The 20,166-nt window shown below is 38.4% G+C and overlaps 1 protein-coding gene across 14 annotated transcripts in view; it reads right to left on the bottom strand.

Moving 5' to 3' along the window:
* Positions 1–4,043: 4,043 nt before the first annotated feature.
* Positions 4,044–20,166, bottom strand: part of PLEKHA5 (pleckstrin homology domain containing A5) — a 238,784-nt gene continuing 222,661 nt past the window's right edge. For all 14 annotated transcript variants that reach the window (XM_046011536.1, XM_046011537.1, XM_046011539.1 and 11 more), the window contains 7 exons: positions 16,591–16,709; positions 11,677–11,886; positions 10,633–10,773; positions 10,081–10,205; positions 8,216–8,361; positions 6,952–7,057; positions 4,044–4,911 (listed from right to left, as the gene is read on the bottom strand). In XM_046011536.1, the coding sequence (XP_045867492.1) occupies positions 6,963–7,057; positions 8,216–8,361; positions 10,081–10,205; positions 10,633–10,773; positions 11,677–11,886; positions 16,591–16,709 (836 nt within the window). In that variant the 3' untranslated portion in view covers positions 4,044–4,911; positions 6,952–6,962. The remainder of the gene's footprint in view (positions 4,912–6,951; positions 7,058–8,215; positions 8,362–10,080; positions 10,206–10,632; positions 10,774–11,676; positions 11,887–16,590; positions 16,710–20,166) is intronic.

Genomic DNA, 20,166 nt, shown 5'->3' with positions numbered 1-20,166 from the left:
TGGTGGAAGGTCCCTTCAGCCATTCTGCCAACCTAGGATGATGGCTGACACAGTTTGCCAGCACCGGAGGAACAGAGAGGAGCCCTTTCTAGGAAAGAGATAGAAGGAGTCCTCCCTCAAGCCAACTGGATAGGCTTTCTGAACATACCTAACAGACGACGTAAGGGACTCTCTAGGAAGTCCGTGAGGCACTGAGCTTGTGAGAGAGACACAGCTCTGAGGTTCTATCCTCCACTTAAATGTGTTGTCCCAAGCTTGAATTACATCCAACAGTTCTATTCTATTTCCCCCACGCCTCCGACCCAGTCTTTCACCTTATGTTTTAGGCTGACTTCTTACTGTTAATTATTTTAAGATTTTAAAAAAATGTTATTAAAGAAGTTAAATTTAAAAATTTAAAGTTCCTGCTTTTACAATACAAACACTTTAGATATTTATTTTTAACCTATGCAAGAAGGATGTGATCTATTTTTCTGGAAGAATTCTGGGAAAACTTTCCAAATTACTTTAGCATAACAAAAAGTTTGTTTCTGCATTAAGTCAATTTATTCTCATACATACATATTTGTTCACAACTGTTACTATCAACAGTGAGTCTCTCTGCCATGCGTTCAATCTATATACAACCTTTATAATAGTTAAAGCGACCAGGTATGTATAAATCAATACACTTATAAATATTTTAATGGCCAAATAGTCTAGGACAGCATCCTTCAAATCAGTACACAGAAACATTTCAAGGTTATGTAGGCAAGGATGACTTCAGTGGACTTCGTATCCAGAACTTTCCTTTCCACATAAACTCCTGCCTAAAACATATTGCTCCTCCACCTCCTGAGATCAAGGCACTCCTTTCATATTAGCTCCTTTCTCCTTCACATACAAAAAACCTACTTCTCTGAATCCTACTCTTACACCTCAGGATGTAAAAATCCTCCAGGTGGTGAAAACATGAATGATGATAATGGCTGAGAAACAAGACCTTGCAGAAATGGATGGAATTAGACGTAATTAAAATCATTAAATTTTACATACCATAATTTGTTGTGATCAAATATGAAGTAAAATGGAAATATAAGTTCAAGGAGAAAAAGATGATGTAAAATTTCCTATTAAAAAAAAATCGGGGCGCCTGGGTGGCTCAGTGGATTAAAGCCTCTGCCTTTGGCTCGGGTCATGATCCTGGGTCCTGGGATTGAGCCCCGCATCGGGCTCTCTGCTCGGCGGAGAGCCTGCTGCCTCCTCTCTTTCTCTCTGCCTGCCTCTCTGCCTACTTGTGATCTCTGTCAAATAAATAAAATCTTAGAAAAAAAAAAAAAAATCTAGTGGCATGCCTGGGTGGCTCAGTTGGTTAAGCGTCTTCCTTTGGCTCAGGTTGTGATCCTGGAGTCCTGGGACTGAGCCCTGGCCTGGGCTCCCCGCTCACTGGGAAGCCTGCTTCTCCCTCTGTCCCTCCCCCTGCTTGTGCTCTGTCTCTAATAAATAGAATCTTTAAAAAAAAAAAAAAAGCTTGTAGGGCACCCAGCTGGCTCAGTGGGTAGAGCATGGGACTCTTAATCTTGGGGTTTTGAGTTGAAGCTGCACATTGGGTGTAGAGATTACTTAAAAAGAAAAAAAAAGGTTGTTTTCATCTTTTATTCTTTTTGATCTTTGTTTGTTTTGGGCCCCGAGGGGGTGCACAGTTTCTGGAGGTACTGCAGTATCAGGAGGTTGGTGCATGGAGAAGACAGAGCAAGCTCCTATTCCATCTCCTGCTTCAGAAATCCACCTCAGAGGCGCCTGGGTGGCTCAGTCAGTTAAGTGTCTGCCTTCACCTCAAGTTATGACCCCAGGGTCCTGGGATAGAGCTCTCTGCTCAGCAGGGAGTCTGCTTCTCCCTCTGGTCCCTCCCTGCTCCTTCTCTGTTGCTCTCTCAAATAAATAAAACTCTTAAAAAAAAGTTTCATAGTTAAATTGATAATATGTTAAAAACTGCATCCTCTTTTCAACTGTCTCAACTTCTGAAAAACTAAAGATGTCAAATTTATAATGTGCAAAGGAAACATAATTTTTAAAAATACTTTTGCGGATATGCAAAGAAAGAAGTTTGCAGATTGCTTGTTTAGGATTACGTTTAATTTTTGACCACCATCAAAGGATGACTTTTTTTTTTTTTGAAGATTTTATTTATTTTATTTTATTTATTTAATTTTGAAGAGAGACAGGAGAGAGAGAGAGAAGAGAGAGAGAAAGTACAAGAAGGGGGAGGGGCAGAGGGAGAAGCAGGCTCCCTGCTGAGCAAGGAGCCTGACGTGGGACTGGATTCCAGGACCCTGGGGATCATGACCTGACCTGAAAGCAGACCGTTAACGACTGAGCCACTGAGGCACCCCAGACTGTCAACTTTCAATAAACTGGGGGCAGGGGCAGTGTGGGGGACTTGGGCATGATGTTTGAGTAACCAACCCAGCAGGGACACATATTAAACTTTGGAGCTTGCTTCCATGCTGGAAAGGTGGCACCCATAACAATCCTGCATTTGGAGTAACAGCCTTTCCGGCTTGTCTGCTGCCCTCCTTACTTCTGGGCTCTCTGCGTACCTCTCCAGTAAGACAGCAGGAGCTGAGTAAGCTGGGTGTTAGGCGAGACAGAGAGTACTGATCTAGTTCACAGTTCTGGAGAACAGTCCCTTTTGCTGTATTGTTTACAAGGACATGGTTTGCATCGGGCTTTCTGAAATGCTGACATGAGTTACAACAACTCTACACTGTTTTTTCCAAACTCCCTAGGCTTCCAGGTATTCATTCCAGTAAGGGACATTCTTCCATCTTGAAACAGTTAAAAAAAAAGTTGTGTTTAATAAAGCCAGAGCAACACACACCACACCTACACAACAGACATGAAAAGCCTCACCAAAAAAACCCAAGGAAAAACCAAATAACAACAGTCATTCTTCCCCCAGCACCCTGACCTGAAGATGGTAACAATGACCGTTATGGTGACTAGAGGGAAATAATAATCTGTAGCCTATTTCCTTTGGAAGACTTTGGCATGATGTCTTCAGAGAAAGGCAGTATGTGTAAACGCGTTTATATGGATACAGAGAGCTGAATACTCTCCTTCCATCTTAACCTCTCTTTTCATTCACCTCCTACAACATAGACTGTATCTATTTGCATTTCATTTTGTTTCTGTTTGGAGCCGATAAATTTTTATATATCTGCGTTTTGAATTAAATTTAAATCCCCTTTACTATAGCATGAGAAAAAAAAAAGACTGACCATTGCCAATTTAGTTTCAGCCATTTCATATGGGAATCCAAAAGCATCAAATTTCCTTGTACTCTGGGAACAATATATAGCATGAACAAAAGGTTATAGAGGAAGAAATGTAATTGATTCTGAAGAGCGTGAACATCTGTGAAGAATGTATTGTAAGAGAAAATGATCTCTGAGGGTCCTACTTCTGATGATGAAACAGTTTCTAGTTCCCCCTGTCAGTCAGAGAAATAACCCTCTGCTTCACACACCCCTCTTTAAGCCCAATCCACCAAGTGGAGAAAGCAGATGTTTGAAGCTAGTTTCCACAACACAGAAACTAACAGAAATAAGTGTAGAAAACTTCACAAAATGAAACCTGCCTAGTGGTGTTCAGCTGATGGCCTCCAAAAAGAAATGTGAAAAAAAACTATGTTCTGGTCCAAAGTCTGTCTTTAAATATAACATGACTATGGCCCAGTCAATTTATCTCCCTGCACCTCAAGTTCCTTGAGCTCTCACATGGGAGAAGACCTGGGAGGCAGAAAAGGTCTTTTTATGATGTTGTCTACAACGGTAAGATGAACAGACTATCGTTTCACCGAGAAATCCCTTGAGTCTCAGCCTTCCCATTTAATTCGATTAATTTTTTAAAGATTCTTTTTTCTCATGTAATCTCTACACTCAGTGCGGGGCTTGAACCCACAACCCTGAGATCAAGAGTCACATGCTCTACTGACTGAGCCAGCCAGGCGCCCCCAGACTTTGCACTTTAGATGGGAAGAGCAAAAATTCTAACACAAGTGATTTAAGAACATCAACATTTATTTAACATGATAAAAAAAGAAATGAGATATGAACATTTGCATTTAAACAATAGTAAGTAGCCTTTAATACTTACATGTGCTCATTGTATAATATATACACAATGAACATAATTACATTTGTACACAAACTAAGTACTGGATTTGAAAACCTGCTTATTGCTGTACACATCTATCCCAACTGAAGTATAAGCCCAGTACTTCAAAATGCCTACATTTTAAATTGTATTTTTAAGAAAGAGTAAGCGGTAACATTTGTGTTTAAGCTGACAAGAGTGTGGCAGTAACTGCTGACATTGCAATCTGACTGAGAAATAATTATAGCAGAAAACAGGACGTACTTCACTTAGCAATAATAAAATGGCACATCTTAAATATATATATAAAATTTTTACAAATCAAGTGTGAAACAAAGCATTGCAGTAGCCAAAATGGGAAGGAAAAAAAAAGGAAAACAAGCTTCATTGGAAATAATAACTAAATTTGTGTACTGAAAAAGCAAAAAGAAATAGAAATCCACCTAAACTTTAGAAACATCAAAATCTGGAAATCAGCAACTAAGTAAGCTCTGGCTGTAGACCGCACATTAAAAAAGCACCTTTACTTATGTGCTCTGAAATCATAGCAGCAAGCTGGTGTCAGAACAACCACCTTGAGATTATGGAGTGTACATATGAGCCGTTAAAGCTGTTTGGAATAAACATTTTCCAGAAGTGATAAAATGATGCTCTGTGGCCAAAAGCATCAGAACTATGAATTTCATAGATTTAAAATATACTGTACAATATCTTCTCACATTGCTGAAGGTCCATGTCCTTAGCTTTGAATGGTTTCAACAGAAGTCAGTATAGCTGAAAAATAAAGACAGGGAAAATTACATTGACACCTGCAAAGCTAATGAGTGACCATTTCCTAAAGTGAGGGCGATGTTTTATAACAATGGAACTGACGAGCATGGCCACGAAAATCCGAAGACATAATACAATGGCAGGACATTTTCTTGTCATTTCATAGGTTTAATTCACAAAGCAAAGAATGTAATTAAGTAACACTTCAGAATAAAAAAAAGTAGCCAAATTTGCGGCTGAGTATCAACAGAATGAGCAAAGATTTGCATAACTTTGCTAAAATATGTAATAATGTGTTAAGCTGCCCAGAGAGCAGCGTTGTTTATAAACGTTTCCCAAGTCCTGCCAGAACGACGCAGTCAGCAAGATGATAAACACACAGTGAGAAGACATAAAGAAATGCCGATTTGAGGGCTACTAGCTGTTCATGGTGGCTGCGGGCCAGAGAATAGAAAACAGCCAGCAATAACTGGACCTCATTCCAGTATGGCATGCCACTGGCTCTTAAGAGTGAAAGCAAAATGAAACAAAATCCAAGAATAACAAGTCAAGGAATCTGGAAATGTACTTGAGCTTTAACTGTACATACTCTTTACCGTCAGACGGCATTCTTTATTATCATTGGTCTGTGTACAAAGAATGGTAACCTGTTTATTGAACCAAAAGATAACGAGACTGGATTTTAATGGACACTTCTCCACTAAGATGGACAGAGGCCATCATTCAGCACTTTGCACAAGAGGAATCAAATAAGTATGCTGACTATTCCGATTCTGGTATGATTCTGTCACTAGCGGCAACTGTCACTTCAAGACACAGTAAGTTAAAAGTTTAAAGGCATGAGTGACAGAGGCGAGACATAGGTAAGACAGTAACAAACAGGTGGGTTGTAACTCCACAAAGGATGTCAGTCCTGCATAAATACCAAATGACAACCAGCAAAGGCCTCTTCTAGGCTGTATGTAGACATAATCTCAAATAAAAGTTACAAATACGACAGAACAGACATAAATCCTTCTGGATGAACAAAAGGACGCAGGTTACAGTTGCTACAAAAAGGTATGAATGGAAGAAGACTCTAGAAAATAAGCAATGCTAGGTAAACTTAAGTCAATTTAGTATTTGTACTATTTATCTTGAGAATCTAAAAGTCAAAGAACATGTTAGCAATAATGTTTGTAATATCTCTATGTATTTTTGCTGCTTACAATTGTTCAATAGAAACTGGTGGTAACCCTAAAGCATACAGTATTACTAGGTCTGGTGGATGGTATAAAAAAATGCAGAGAAAAGCATAAACAGCTCCAAATCTCAGTTTTCTTGAAAAGTAAAAAAGAGTATATACCTACAAGTACAAAACTGCAAGTAAAATTTAGCATTTGTCTATAAAATTGTTACAAGATCTTAGGAAATTATTCTCAGTTCTTAAACTATGGTCTAAGGAACAATGTTCAAGTAAGGTTTCCTCTTTCCCCTGCTCCCAAACACAGCTTTTTTCAGTAGTGACCTTCTTTACTTAAAAAAATTAATTATTTAAAAAAATTTCTGATAGATCTTAACGATTTTGATATTCCATGTAGTTGGCCGAGCCACAAACACTCCTTTGTCCTTTAAAATAATTAACAGACTCCCACTGTGGGAGACATGCTGCACGAACTGTAAAAAGCATTACTTGATCAACTCATAATCGCTTCCACAGAACTCTCAGATCTGACTATGGAAAGGAATGCTATGTGGGAGCACAGCTGCAGAACACCATGAGGTTTCTCTTGGCACAGGCCATCCCCTCTTCGTTTGGCTGTTTTTATGGACGATGAAATAGGAGACACAGAAAACGCTGTCACGTAGCAAATCACTAGAAGGGCTGAGGCTGGAGATCTGACTTACTGCCCAAGGCTCAAATCCAGAGCCTCCTTGCTCTGCCAACTATCCCTAACACACCGTCCAGAATTAATCTGTTTTTGTTCACCAAACCAACGAGGGAATAAAACTCAAGTTAAAAACTCTGAAGTTCAAGCACAAATGCAAAGGGAACTGACGTACTTTTTCTGAGACTACACACACATGAAATGGGATCCTTCCGTGAGCTGCGGCTGAGTGGCTGGAACGGGCGATGCTGAGGACTCAGGAGATGGGGACAGACTTTTCGCTAAAACACATGGAGAGAATGCGAGAAGATAAACATCTTTAGGACACATCTGGAGAAGGAAATCCTGATGCTGTGATCCCATAAAATAAGAACATATTTCAGGAAGGAATTAAAAGTTCTATCTGGGTTCTGCTATTTTCTACACTGACAACTGATTATTTAGCGTGAAATATCTCTTGCAGACCATTTAAAAATTCTTAAAAAAAAAAAAAAAAAAAAGTTGCATTTTCTACTAACCGAACCAGCCAGGCATCCCTCAACAAGCATTTTTATTTTATTTTAAATTTTATTATTACTATTTTAAAAGATTTTATTTTTAAGTAATCTCTATACCCAACATGGGGCTTGAACTCACAGCCCTGAGATCAGGAGTTGCATTCTCTACTGACTTGAGCCAGCTGGGTGCCCTTCGTTCGACATGCACTTTTTAAAAAAAAGATTTTATTTATTTATTTGACAGAGAGAGGGCGAGAAAGGGAACACAAGCAGGGGAAGTGGGAGAGAGAGAAGCAGGCTTCCCACCAAGCAGGGAACCTGATGCAGGGCTTGATCCCAGGACCATGGGATCATGACCTGAGCTAAAGGAAGACACTTAACAACTGAGCCACAGGCGCCCCGTGACATGCATTTAAAAAATCCTTTTCTGTTTATTTATTTCAGCATTACAGTTTCCAAAGAAAATACTCTTGCAATCTGTTAAAAAATGCCTAACTATGAACAAGTAATAGTATTATAAAACCATGACCACTAATGGTAATAATCATGTATAGAAATTAATTAATTTTTATTCTATAATAATTATCTTTCTAGGTCACAAACCTATTCCACTAGTTTAGGTATTAAATCTACAGTTCCCAAAGTGGTAGTTTGTGACAATTCTGAGAATCCAGACTCAGAGAAACAGGTACGTTTTCCAAGTTCTGGAAGATCTTAGAAGAAAAAATTTATGGTATACGAGTTAAGGTTAAGACGAAGAGAGAGTGAGAGAGAGAGAAGGAAGTAATCCCCAAGCCAGGACAGACTGTGGATCTAGGCTGAGGTCCACTTTCCATCCTTCCCAGTAACATTTTTCCTGAAGGGGCATATGGAGAGGTGAAAATAAATTCAGAGGTTCAGAGGGCACTCCAGTGAGAAAAGTATGAAATGTATAGCATCTACCTGCCATCGTTTCATTTCCTCTAGAAGCCTCAGGAGTTTGTTCATAAGAAGCAACAGTTTCTTCCTGCTCATGAATATTGTCCTTTATATTTTCTTCAGGGTGACTTTCTGTTTTATGATTTGTGATCTGTGTCTCATCCTGAGGGCTAATGAAAATAGATTGGTATTTTAAACTTGGTACTAACAGACTGCAATAAAATTTTTTCTTCCAATCTGTCATTAAGAAAATGTTTAACCATATACAAAAGATGCCATTATTTATAATCAGTAACTGCTAACATTCTGCTTGTAATGAATCGCTTTTCTTCTCCCTAATAGAAATCTTTAAACATAAAAAAATGAGAGCAAATGATACATGAAACCCGTGCACTCAGGTAATCCATATTTTACCAATATTGTTTCACCTAACTCCCAGTCTCCCACTCCCCAAATTATTAGCAGATTCCAGACATACCATCTGATCTGTAGACATTTCAGTTTGTATTTATAATAGCTTAATGTCATCAAATATCCAGTCAGTGCTCAAATTTTCTTGATTGCCTCATAACAGCATTTTAGAGTTATTGGTTTCAAGCAGATCTGAAGTCTGTGTACTCTATTTGCCTGACACGTCTCTTAAAGTTAACTTTAATCTAAAATACCCCACCCCACACATCCTTTTTATTCTTTGCCACTTATGTGAAACAACTTGGTTTCTCCATCCTACAGTGTTTACCACATTCTGTATTTGGCTGATTATATTCCTCTTATTTTTAATAATCTGAAAAGGACTCTGAGGGCTTGATCAGATTAAGGATTTTTGGGAAAAGGTAATTATTTCATTAGGTGGGGTTCGTGCACTACTGCATGAACAGGCTGTTTCTTTCCGTGATGTTAAAAAAGGTCAGTGAGTTCAAGGTTTCTGGATTTACTCATTATAAACTGCCCTGCCAGATTTTCTGCTTTTCTGGCCATGGAGGAATATTATTCAAATTCTTTATTTCCTTAGGGTTAGCAAAACAATGATATTCTGAATCTTTCATTCCTTATTGAATGAAAATTCTTCTATAACAAAAAATATCACCTCAAAAACTTTTTGGTTGCAGTTTATTTGGGAAAGGCAAGATAAACACTTGATTCTTTGCCTTTATGTACCAGGTTTTGGAACAAGAAGTCAATTCCTTAGCATTGCCCAAAGTGGCCAACAAACTATTTTTTGTTGTTGTTGGGTCATGAAACTCACAGATTTTTAACATACTAGATGTGTTTTAATCTACACCTATTAACAAAACAGCAGGTTTTCCTCTTATCAGCGACTGCTAAAAGTTTTTCAAACCCAATCTTGCTATTCATTGGAGAAATAAAAGCATTCTGAAAAATGTTAAATCCCAGCAATTCTCTTTCCAGTTCTGGTAATTTTTCTAATGAAGGGTGAGACTGAGGACATAGATATAAGAAAGCCACTTAAGAAGCACAGCTAAAAAATAGACCGCAAATCACAGTGGCTTTTGGAACACACCAGACACCTTGGATTTCTGATCTGTGCCTATGCGATCCATTATGCAGCCAGTGCTGAGGGCCTGACTTCGATATAGCACATGCATGTTTTGGTAGGTTTTTTAAAGTTCCTTACCAAACTCCTAGGTGCTAATAAGCATAGTGGTTAAGTGCTATACCTGTGTTTTTTTATTTAATCATCATAACACATTTGTGATACAGATACTATTATTACCCCAGTTTTATAGGTAAGGAACCTGCAGTTTAGGGAGGTTATGTAAGTTGCTCAAGTTGCTAAGCTGGGATGGGAATCCAAGACTTTCTGACACCATCCTTAAGTGTTATACAATTTTGGGAGCGATTCCTTTATCACTTTCCCTAATCATTACCTGTATGAAACATCCTCAGACATTTTCTCCTTGTTTCCCTCTTTATCCATCACTTCCTCTGAACTTACTCCATTTGGTTCAGGTTTGAAAAGGGTTTTGGAAAAAATGTCCTCAGTTTTTTTAAACTACAGAGTAAGAAGAAAAATGATTAAAAAATAAAAGTTTGTTAAAAAAATGATACCTGGTCCAATAGTTACTGAAATACATCTTTAGATTCAAGTATATGAAAAATATTAACATTCTTAGTACGGGATACAAAAAGTTATTTGCCTGGAGGGGTGATACACATTGCTAATAGCCATCAGCTCTGGGATATAAGACTCTTTAATTGGGGTTAACAGTAATTTATTCTAGCCTTGATTATGTTTTAAATGTTCAATTAACCCATTTTTTGATGTGCTGAATACATCACTCAGGTTAAACAAAACCTATCATTTCACTTAGACTCATGGTCTTTGTGATGAAATGAAACAATCATTTTCAACCTTACTGCTTGATCTAATCTTCAAAAATCTACCCCGTGGAATATCTGTTCTAAAATAATCTCTCTACCTCTTTGCTGAAATCTGTATTTTGAGGTTCAGCTTCTTTTAGTCGAACAATTTCTGCTGCAGGAGTTTCATGGTTTGACTTCACATCATTTTCTCTAATGACGGTATCCAATTCCTTAACGTTATCATCCCTTCTTCGAGTCTGTCCAAAAGACATATAGCAGAGATTCATACTACGAAGCCACGTACAGTTTTTAGATAGCACCTGTTAATTTTGAAAAAAGGCTGATCCTCACTCACAAGGAGGTTTATGAAAACCAACGGAGGAAAAAAAATATACATATCAGTATTCCACACATTTTTTTTTCTCATCTCTTTTAAGCATCCATTTTGTAATTTGGAGAATGTGTAATTATTCAACTGGTAATCTGCTGGGTCTTTAGTAGCAACATCTGCCAGCTCTTGATCAGATGGGAAGGGGATTTCCAGGAGGACAGAAAAACACTTTTAGCTGGTGCATGTTTGCTAACAGTGACAGACCAGACAGAAGCTACTGAAAGAGTTTCCCATGTCTGTTATCTCTGTATTCATGAATCGGGGTCACGAACAAATCATAAGAAATGGAATGGCGTCGCTTTACAAGGTGGGGTTGGAATGTGATGAATAGTAGACTTAAGACTTTTATTTAGAAGTTCTCTCCCGCTACAATTTAGGTCATGTTAAATTAGGACAGAGAGTAATACACATTTTATTGTAGGGGGAACTGGGGACTATCTTGGCATTTCACATTTGTGGAAAGCACTTTTATCTTCTTGGTATCTCTGTGAAGTAGATGGGATGGGCTGTATCGTCATCTGATTTACAGCAGAGAAGAGTGAGCCCACAACTGGTACAAGGACATCCAACAAGTACTAGAGCTCTGATTTTTGAACTCAGGGCTATTTCCATTTTACTAAGCCGTCTTAGCTTACTTTTATGGGAATTAAATAATATAAAAAACCATACTGTAGACATTTTTGAAAACCCATCAATCATGTAAATCCATTATCCTGATTCAAGTGGTATTAGATTTACATAGAAGAATGATTAAATGCAATTGATCTACCTGGGTAATCCTGAATGGATTATCCCTTAAACCTGAAGGACTCTGTAAGGGTGACTGGTCTAAAGCACCAATAACATTTAATCCTTTTTTCTTTTCCCTCAAGCATGCTTGCTGATGTCTCCTTATTCTTTCCATCTGCTCTTCCACAGTCATCCTAGGTCGGGTACTTTCCGCCAAACAGAGTTGTTCCACCGCACTTCTCGGCCGTTCCTTTAAATTAAAAATAGACATAGGAATACAGGAATGCAGAATAACTTCTGAAAAGTATGCTGGAATAAAAAATGTTCTAAAATGCATTTATTTTCTTCTCAAAGTTGAAAGTGTAACTGTTTTATCCTTCAGGAATAACTGGTGACGTGTGGTCATTGTAACAGGAAACTGTATAAAACTCAAACTAGGAAGGGGTACAGCTTCTAAATATGAGAGATTTATTTTATTTTTAAAAAATTTTTCCTCAAGATTTTATCTTTAAGTAATCTCTATACCCAACATGGTGACTGAACTTTTAACCCCGAGATCAAGAGTCGCATGCTCTACCAACTAGACAGCCAGGCGTCTCTGAGATTTATTTTAATGAAAATGTGATGTTTTAAATCACACATCTACTGTGAAAAGAGCTGTAGAGAAAAATCCTTAGTTTACGATCAATAACAGAACTATAAGAATATTATTTTCCATAAATCAGATGGTTTTATTTGAATACTTTATATATATATATATGACTCATTTTTATGGTTTACTGAAGGGTTTAAAAATATTTGTCACATTAAATAACCAATCCTTCTTACTTTCTTATTAAAGATGTAAAACAGTATTGGTATAAAATGCCAAATAAGAACTTCAGTGTTAGTCATAAGCAAATTTTAGCTTATTTTATATGATAGAACATTTAAATATTAAACATAGGCTAGAATCTATGGCATAGAATCCATAGGTTTATGCCTCTGGTCTGAGTTGGTGGGGACTGACCTTGAGACACTGGTGAGGTTGCTTGCTCTCGAAAAAACCTAGGGTGGAGGTAAGCAGTTTGTCAGCAAACCCTCTAAGATCTTTTCTCTCTCTCCTGCAATCTGAAAAATGCTTGCAGGGCAGGAGCTATAGCACTAGAACCATTTTCTCTTTCTTTCTTTTTAGAAGATTTTATTTATTTGAGAGAGAGAGAGAGAGAGAGAGAGCCAACAAGCAGGGGGGAGGGGCACAGGGAGAAGCTGACTTCCCACTGAGCAAGGAGCCCCCCACAGAGCTTGACCCCAGGACCCTGAGATCATGACCTGAGCAGAACAGATGCTTAGTCAACTGAGCCACCCCAGGCATCCCAACTAGAGCCATTTTCAAATGTATAAAATAAATATCTTTTTATTTTTTAAAAAATTAATTAATTTATTTGACAAAGAGAGAGAGAGGCAGAGAGAAGGGTATACAAGCAAGGGCAGAGGGAGAGGGAGAAGCAGTGTCTCCGCTGAGCAGGGAGCCCGATGCTGGGCTTGATCCCAGGACCTGGGGATCATGACCTGAGCTGAAGACAGACGCTTAACGACTAAGCCACTCAGGTGCCCCTACAATAAATATCCTAAAGAGCTCAAGTAAAAACTAAAAGGAAGAGAAAAAATGAAAAGTCTTAATGTGTTTTAGCAAAAGCCACATTTGCTTTGGAAAACAAAACATCAAACAAACCAAAAGAACCATTTAAAAAAAAAAGCAAATTTTAAATGCAGACTGGGAATTAGCTACTACAGTAGTCCTTTCCTTTTATTTTGGATTTCATTAAGTTTCTTATTTTATGCTTTTATTTTTAGTAACTAAAAACAAGCAGACTTCCTCGCTTTTCCACATTTATGCAAAAATGTTGTGACACTGCAGCTTCCTTTTGTCAAGTTGTTATATTGTAAAAAATCTACTGTTTCTAAATGACAAATATTATCATTTTCCTAAAGAAATCCTAAAAATAACTGACATATTCATTTCTCATACATTATGGAACTTGTCTGTTATAGTCCAAGTATTTTAATCTGGCACTGATTTTGTTTATAAAGGTCCTTTCTGTACCAATATTATGTAACTGTAGTCTTCTATACTTTTCTCACCTGTATTTGCTTATGTAGAAGTTTTTCTTCTACTATTTAAGATAGTTATGTACTAAAAAAAAGATAGTTATAACATATAAATCTAATATCTTTCTTATCTCAACACACATTTAAATTTTTTTAATATAAGCTCCACACCCGATGTGGGGCTTGAACTGATGACTTCAAGATCAAGAGTTGTATTTTCGGGCACCTGGGTGGCTCAGTGGGTTAAGCCTCTGCCTTCAGCTCAGGTCATGATCCCAGGGTCCTGGGATCGAGCCCCGCTTCGGGCTCTCTGCTCAGCAGAGAGCCTGCTTCCTCCTCTCTCTCTGCCTGCCTCTCTGCCTACTTGTGATATCTCTCTGTCAAATAAATAAATAAAATCTTAAAAAAAAAAAAAGTTGCATTTTCTACTAACCGAACCAGCCAGGCATCCCTCAACAAGCATTTTTATTTTATTTTAAATTTTATTATTACTATTTTAAAAGATTTTATTTTTAAGTAATCTCTATACCCAACATGGGGCTTGAACTCACAGCCCTGAGATCAGGAGTTGCATTCTCTACTGACTTGAGCCAGCTGGGTGCCCTTCGTTCGACATGCACTTTTAAAAAAAAGATTTTATTTATTTATTTGACAGAGAGAGGGCGAGAAAGGGAACACAAGCAGGGGAAGTGGGAGAGAGAGAAGCAGGCTTCCCACCAAGCAGGGAACCTGATGCGGGGCTTGATCCCAGGATCATGGGATCATGACCTGAGCTAAAGGAAGACACTTAACGACTGAGCCACAGGTGCCCCGTGACATGCATTTTAAAAATCCTTTCCTGTTTATTTCAGCATTATAATTTCCAAAGAAAATACTCTTGCAATCTGTTAAAAAATGCCTAACTATGAACAAGTAATAGTATTATAAAACCATGACCACTAATGGTAATAATCATGTATAGAAATTAATTAATTTTTATTCTATAACAATTATCTGTCTAGGTCTTTATGCTAGTTAAAATATTGTATTTCTTGTATATAAATTTGTCAGATGTTCTGGGCATATACTTTGTAGCTGTACTTTAATATCTTTCATGAATAACCATAAATCTTATCATTTGTAGTACTTTCCATTCTTACAGCTTCGAAGTACCAAATTACCTCATACCAAGTAAGTAGAGAATTTATAAAGATGAAAGTAAAAGTTTTGGGGCACCTGGGTGGCTCACTTGGTTGAGCATCTGGCTCTTGATTTTGGCTAGTCATGATCTCAGAGATCAAGCCCTATGTTGGACTCTGCACTCAGCCTAGAGTCTGCTTGAGACTCTGTCCCTCTCCCTCTGCCCCACCCCGGCTTGTGCCAAGATAAAGAAAGAAATAAAATCTTTTTAAAAAAATTTTATTTAGGGGCACCTGGGTGGCTCAGTGGGTTAAAGCCTCTGCTTTCGGCTCAGGTTATGATCCCAGTGTCCTGGGATCAAGCCCCACGTCGGGCTCTCTGCTCCGTGGAGAGCCTGCTTCCTCCTCTCTCTCTGCCTGCCTCTCTGCCTAGTTGTGATTTCTCTCTGTCGAATAAATAAAATATTAAAAAAAAAAAATTTAAAAAAAAAATTTTATTTACTTATTTGACAGAGAGATCCCAAGCAGGCAGAGAGGCAGGCAGAGAGAGAGAGAGGGGGAAGCAGGCTCCCCACTGAGCAGAGAGCCAGACGCGGGGCTTGATCCCAGGACCCTGAGACTATGACCTGAGCCGAAGGCACAGGATTAACCCACTGGGCCACCCAGGTGCCGAAGAAATAAAATCTTAAAAAAAATTTCTAGGGTGCCTGGGTGTCTCAGTTGGTTCAGTGTCTGCCTTTGGCTCAAGTAATGATCCCAGGATCCTGGATTTGAGCCCTGCATTGGGCTCCCTGCTCAACAGAGCGCCTGCTTCTCTCTCTCTCCCTCTGCCCGTCCCCCTTCCCCCTCCCCCCCCAGCCCTACTTCTGCTTTATGCTATCTCTCAACAAAACAAAACAAAACAAAACACCAAAACAAGGGGCGCCTGGGTGGCTCAGTGGGTTGGGCCACTGCCTTTGGCTTGGTCGTGGTCCTGGAGTCCTGGGATAGAGTTCCAAATCGGGCTTCCCCTGCTCTGTAGGGAGCCTGCTTCTCCCTCTCCCTCTCCCCATTGCTTGTGCTCTCTCTCTCTCTCCATCAAATAAATAAATAAAATCTTAAAAAACAAAACAAAACAAAACAAAACAAAAAAACACTTAAAAAAATTCTTTTGCATCCTAAATTCCTAAGACTACCTGGTGAAAAGGAGTTAAATACCTTGATAATCTTCCCCAAATGATCAAGATTAGACTGGTTTACAGCAGATTGAACTCAGTGGATCTCAGATGAACATGTGAAATATGGAATTTGTTTCCCAATCTCCATTCAATTCCCCAATCTCAATTCACATTTCTCAGCTGGCACCAGAGGACCAGCCAATTCCAAATCTACCACAGCTAAAAGGCCCTCTAAACTCAGGGTAGCTTGGAAATCCATTACCTTGGCTGACTGCAGGACATGACTATCAGTCTCATCAAAGAAATTCTTAGAGGTGTCAAGAGATGTAATAAAAGGCAGATGAGAACAGATTACACGAACTGTGGACCTCATCTGAAGGCTGATCAAAACAAACCTAGATTAGGTATTGAGTAGGTCTGTCCCCTAGGTGCTAATTTCCTGAATGTATTTAAAAAAAAAAAAAATTAAGACTAAGTTTTCTTAGAGTATGTAAAAAAAATTTTGGTGAAACACAAATGGAAATTAAGTATGAGAAAGCAATATATAGGCTTAAGAATCCTTCTAGAAATTAACTTCTAGTTAAATACCGTTCTTGAATCCATCATCTTCTTAGTTTTCCTTAAGGTTACATAGGAGGCTATTGTCGAAGATTCAGGTGTTGGTGATTTTGTTCTGGGAGGGACTACTCCAACAGGAAAGTGGGAACCTAAAAATTAAAATAGTAGTAAGTTCTACAAAACACCTTTCACACAAAATAACACTTTCTTCTGACATACTCAATTTCTGAAGCTTTTATTTTATTTATTTTATTTTTAAGTAGGTCCCATGCCTAGCGTGGAGCCCAGAGCAGGGCTTAAGCTCCCAACCTTGAGATCAAGAGCTGGATGCTTAACCAACCGAGCCATCCAGCTGTCCCTCTGAGGCTTTTAAAATCAAAAGGCAAATTTATTGGAGTGCCTGGGTGGCTCAGTTAAGCATCCAACTCCTGATTTCTCCTCATGTCATGATCTCAGCATCATGAGCTCTGTGCTGCCTAAGATTCTCCCTCTTCCTTTGCAACTCCTTCCCCTGTTTAATGTGCACGTGCTCTCTCGCTCTCTCTCAGAAAAGACGGCAAATTTATTTTTGTTTATTTTTTAAAAGATTTTATTTCTAAGTAATCTCTATACCCAGTGGGGCTTGAACTTACAACCTTGAGATCAAGAGTCCACATACTCTACTGACTGAGCCAGCTAGGGGCTCTATAGAGCAAATTTATTGTTTGAGAAGAGCCGGAGAAACTGTAGTAGCCTTCCATTAATGTACTCTGCCTAAAGTTCTACAGATTAATGGATGACATCAAAAACTGTGATTATGAAACTAGGAACACACAAGGGATCATATATCCTCACACCAACCTTCTGAAGGAAAGAAGGTGAAGGAAGTGCAGTATCTGCATTAACTTCCTTCCTCAGTCCAGAGAGCTCAAGCAGCAGCATGGCTGGAGTTTCCGAGTGAGCCTTCTTTCCATTCACAACATTTTCATAGACTGAAAAGACCTTAATCCTCTCACATATTAAAGATTAGGAAAGACAGGGCCCAGAAAGGTTAAGTGATTGACCTAAATGTCCTTAATTTCCATGTGGTCTCTTTTCAGTCACACTGCACTGTCTCAATAAAGAGTCCACTAACATGGGGCACCTGGGTGGCTCAGTGGGTTAAAGCCTCTGCCTTCAGCTCAGGTCATGATCCCAGGGTCCTGGGATCGAGCCCGGCATCCGGTTCTCTGCTCAGCAGGGAGCCTGCTTCCTCCTCTCTCTCTCTGCCTGCCTCTCTGCCTACTTGAAATCTCTGTCTGTCAAATAAATAAAATCTTTAAAAAAAAAAAAAAGAGTCCACTAACAACCTTATCAATAGTTACCTATAGATAACTATATCACTATATATATATCACTGTAACTATAACTATATATCACTGCTACTTTCTCTTTTGTAATTTTAAAAATTTCTAAAATGAACACACACCATAGAAAATAAAACACATAACACAAAATCATTAACACAACAAAAATAAAAGCTAAAAATAAGTTAACATATAAAATGTATGCATTTGGGGCGCCTGTGTGGCTCAGTCGTTAAGCATCTGCCTTCAGCTGAGGTCATGATCCTGGGGTCCTGGGATCAAGACCTGCATCGGGCTCCCTGCTCAGCGGGAAGCCCGGGTCTCCCTCTCTTCCTACTCCCCTGCTTGTGTTCCCTCTCTTGCTTTGTCTTTGTCAAATAAATAAATAAAAATCTTAAAAAAAAAATGAATGCATTTATATCATAATCATCTTGTTTAAGTAGAATATATGCACTAATAACCACTGAGGACATTTGTAAGAGAACAAATTGTTAAAATCTCAATGGTTTTCTTAGGAAAAAAAAAAAAGAAAAACACCACTCTCTTTGGCCTCATTTACAGTTACATCAACTAAGTAGAAAAAGGAAAAAGGAAGTCTAGTTTCTCTCCCAAAGACAAATGGTAGGTCTATCACTCAGGATTCCTTTAATGTATATACCAAACAATCTACAGCTTAGGCTTTAATATTGCTTATGAACTCTACAAATATTATATGGTTGTATATTTAAGAATATGAAGAGCTGAACTGATACATAATAGAGGTAATTTTGCAATTCAAACAAAGAGAAAGCCTATATTATCCCAGTTAGCGATCCATTTTGAAAAGCCCCACTTTAAGTCACGTGGCAGAAATTACGCCATAATTGATCTGCCTACTTCAGACAATTTAGTTAGATGAGAGCTTATAAGTTAAAACTAGGGGTGCAAAACTGGCTCAGTTGAGAAAGCATGCAACTCTCCATTTCAGGGTTGTGAGTTCAAGCCCCATGTTGAGTACAGAGATTACTAAAAATAAAAGATAAAAAACCAAACACCTGAATTTTAAAAGGCAAATTTCTAAGATTTTATTTATTTATTTGACAGAGATCCTTGTGAGGAGGCAGAGAGGCAGGCAGAGAGAGAGAGAGAGAGAAGGGAAGCAGGCTCCCTGCTGAGCAGAGAGCCTGATGTGGGACTCGATCCCAGGACCCTGAGATCATGACGTGAGCCGAAGGCAGAGGCTTTAACCCACTGAGTCACCCAGGCACCCCAAGGCAAATTTCAAAAAAGAATCAAAACCCTATAGAGAACATTATGTCGGACAAGGTATTTTTTATTAGTAAAGACATGCATTCATGGAACAAATGATTATCAACTTCTTTACTTTTTTCAATTTAATTAAATTCCTACTGATGAGTTGAAAGTCATTTAGTAAACAACTGCTAAATTTTGTAAACTTGACTGGTCACATTTATCCAATACAAGGCATTATGACTATATAAGAGCCAGAAAAAAGAATGGAATAAAATATGCAAAAGCAAAGAAAAAAGTGTAGTCCTTATTTTATATATGCTCTAAACACATTGCCCACAGGGATTAAAAATATACATGTGATACATAGCAACTTTCCCCCCAATACACTACCTGAAAGGGGTAGATGCTATTCAGTTCTAGGAAACCAATGCTGTTGAAACAGGGGCATTCTGGCTAGATTTATTAAGGTTTTTTTTTTCCCCCAAAGATTTTATTTTTAAATAATCTCCACACCTAAAGTGGGGCTTGAATTTATAAGTCCAAGATCAAGAGTTACATGTTCTACCCACTGTGCCAGCCAGGTGCCTCTAGATCTATTGAGTTTTTAAGAAAAGCTATAAAGTCCCCATTTTTTTTTTTTTTTCTAAGTAGGCTCCATGCCCAGAGTAGAGCCCGACATGGAGCTTGAACTCATGACCCTGAGATCAAAACCTGAGCTGAGATCAAGAGTCAGATTCTTAGCTGACAGAGCCACCTAGGAGCCCATACAAAGTTCCAATTTTAATTTTTATTATTTTAATAAAAGGAAACACAAGCAATGTTCCCTTTTTTAATTTTTGTTTTTAAAATTTTATATTTATTTATTTATTTATTTATTTATTAACAGAGAGAGACAGAGACAAAGGGCAGAAGCAGACCTCCTGCCAACCCAAGCTGAAGGCAGACACTTAACCCACTAAGCCACCAAAGTTCCCCAAAGTTCCAATCTTTAAAAGTTGGCAACCAATAGGGTGCCTGGGTGTCTCAGTCAGTTAAGCATCTGCCTTCT

The sequence above is a fragment of the Meles meles genome, chromosome 7 (assembly GCF_922984935.1).
Source record: "Meles meles chromosome 7, mMelMel3.1 paternal haplotype, whole genome shotgun sequence".
Taxonomy (NCBI): Eukaryota; Metazoa; Chordata; class Mammalia; order Carnivora; family Mustelidae; genus Meles; species Meles meles.
This window is presented reverse-complemented; position numbering and strand designations above follow the sequence as displayed.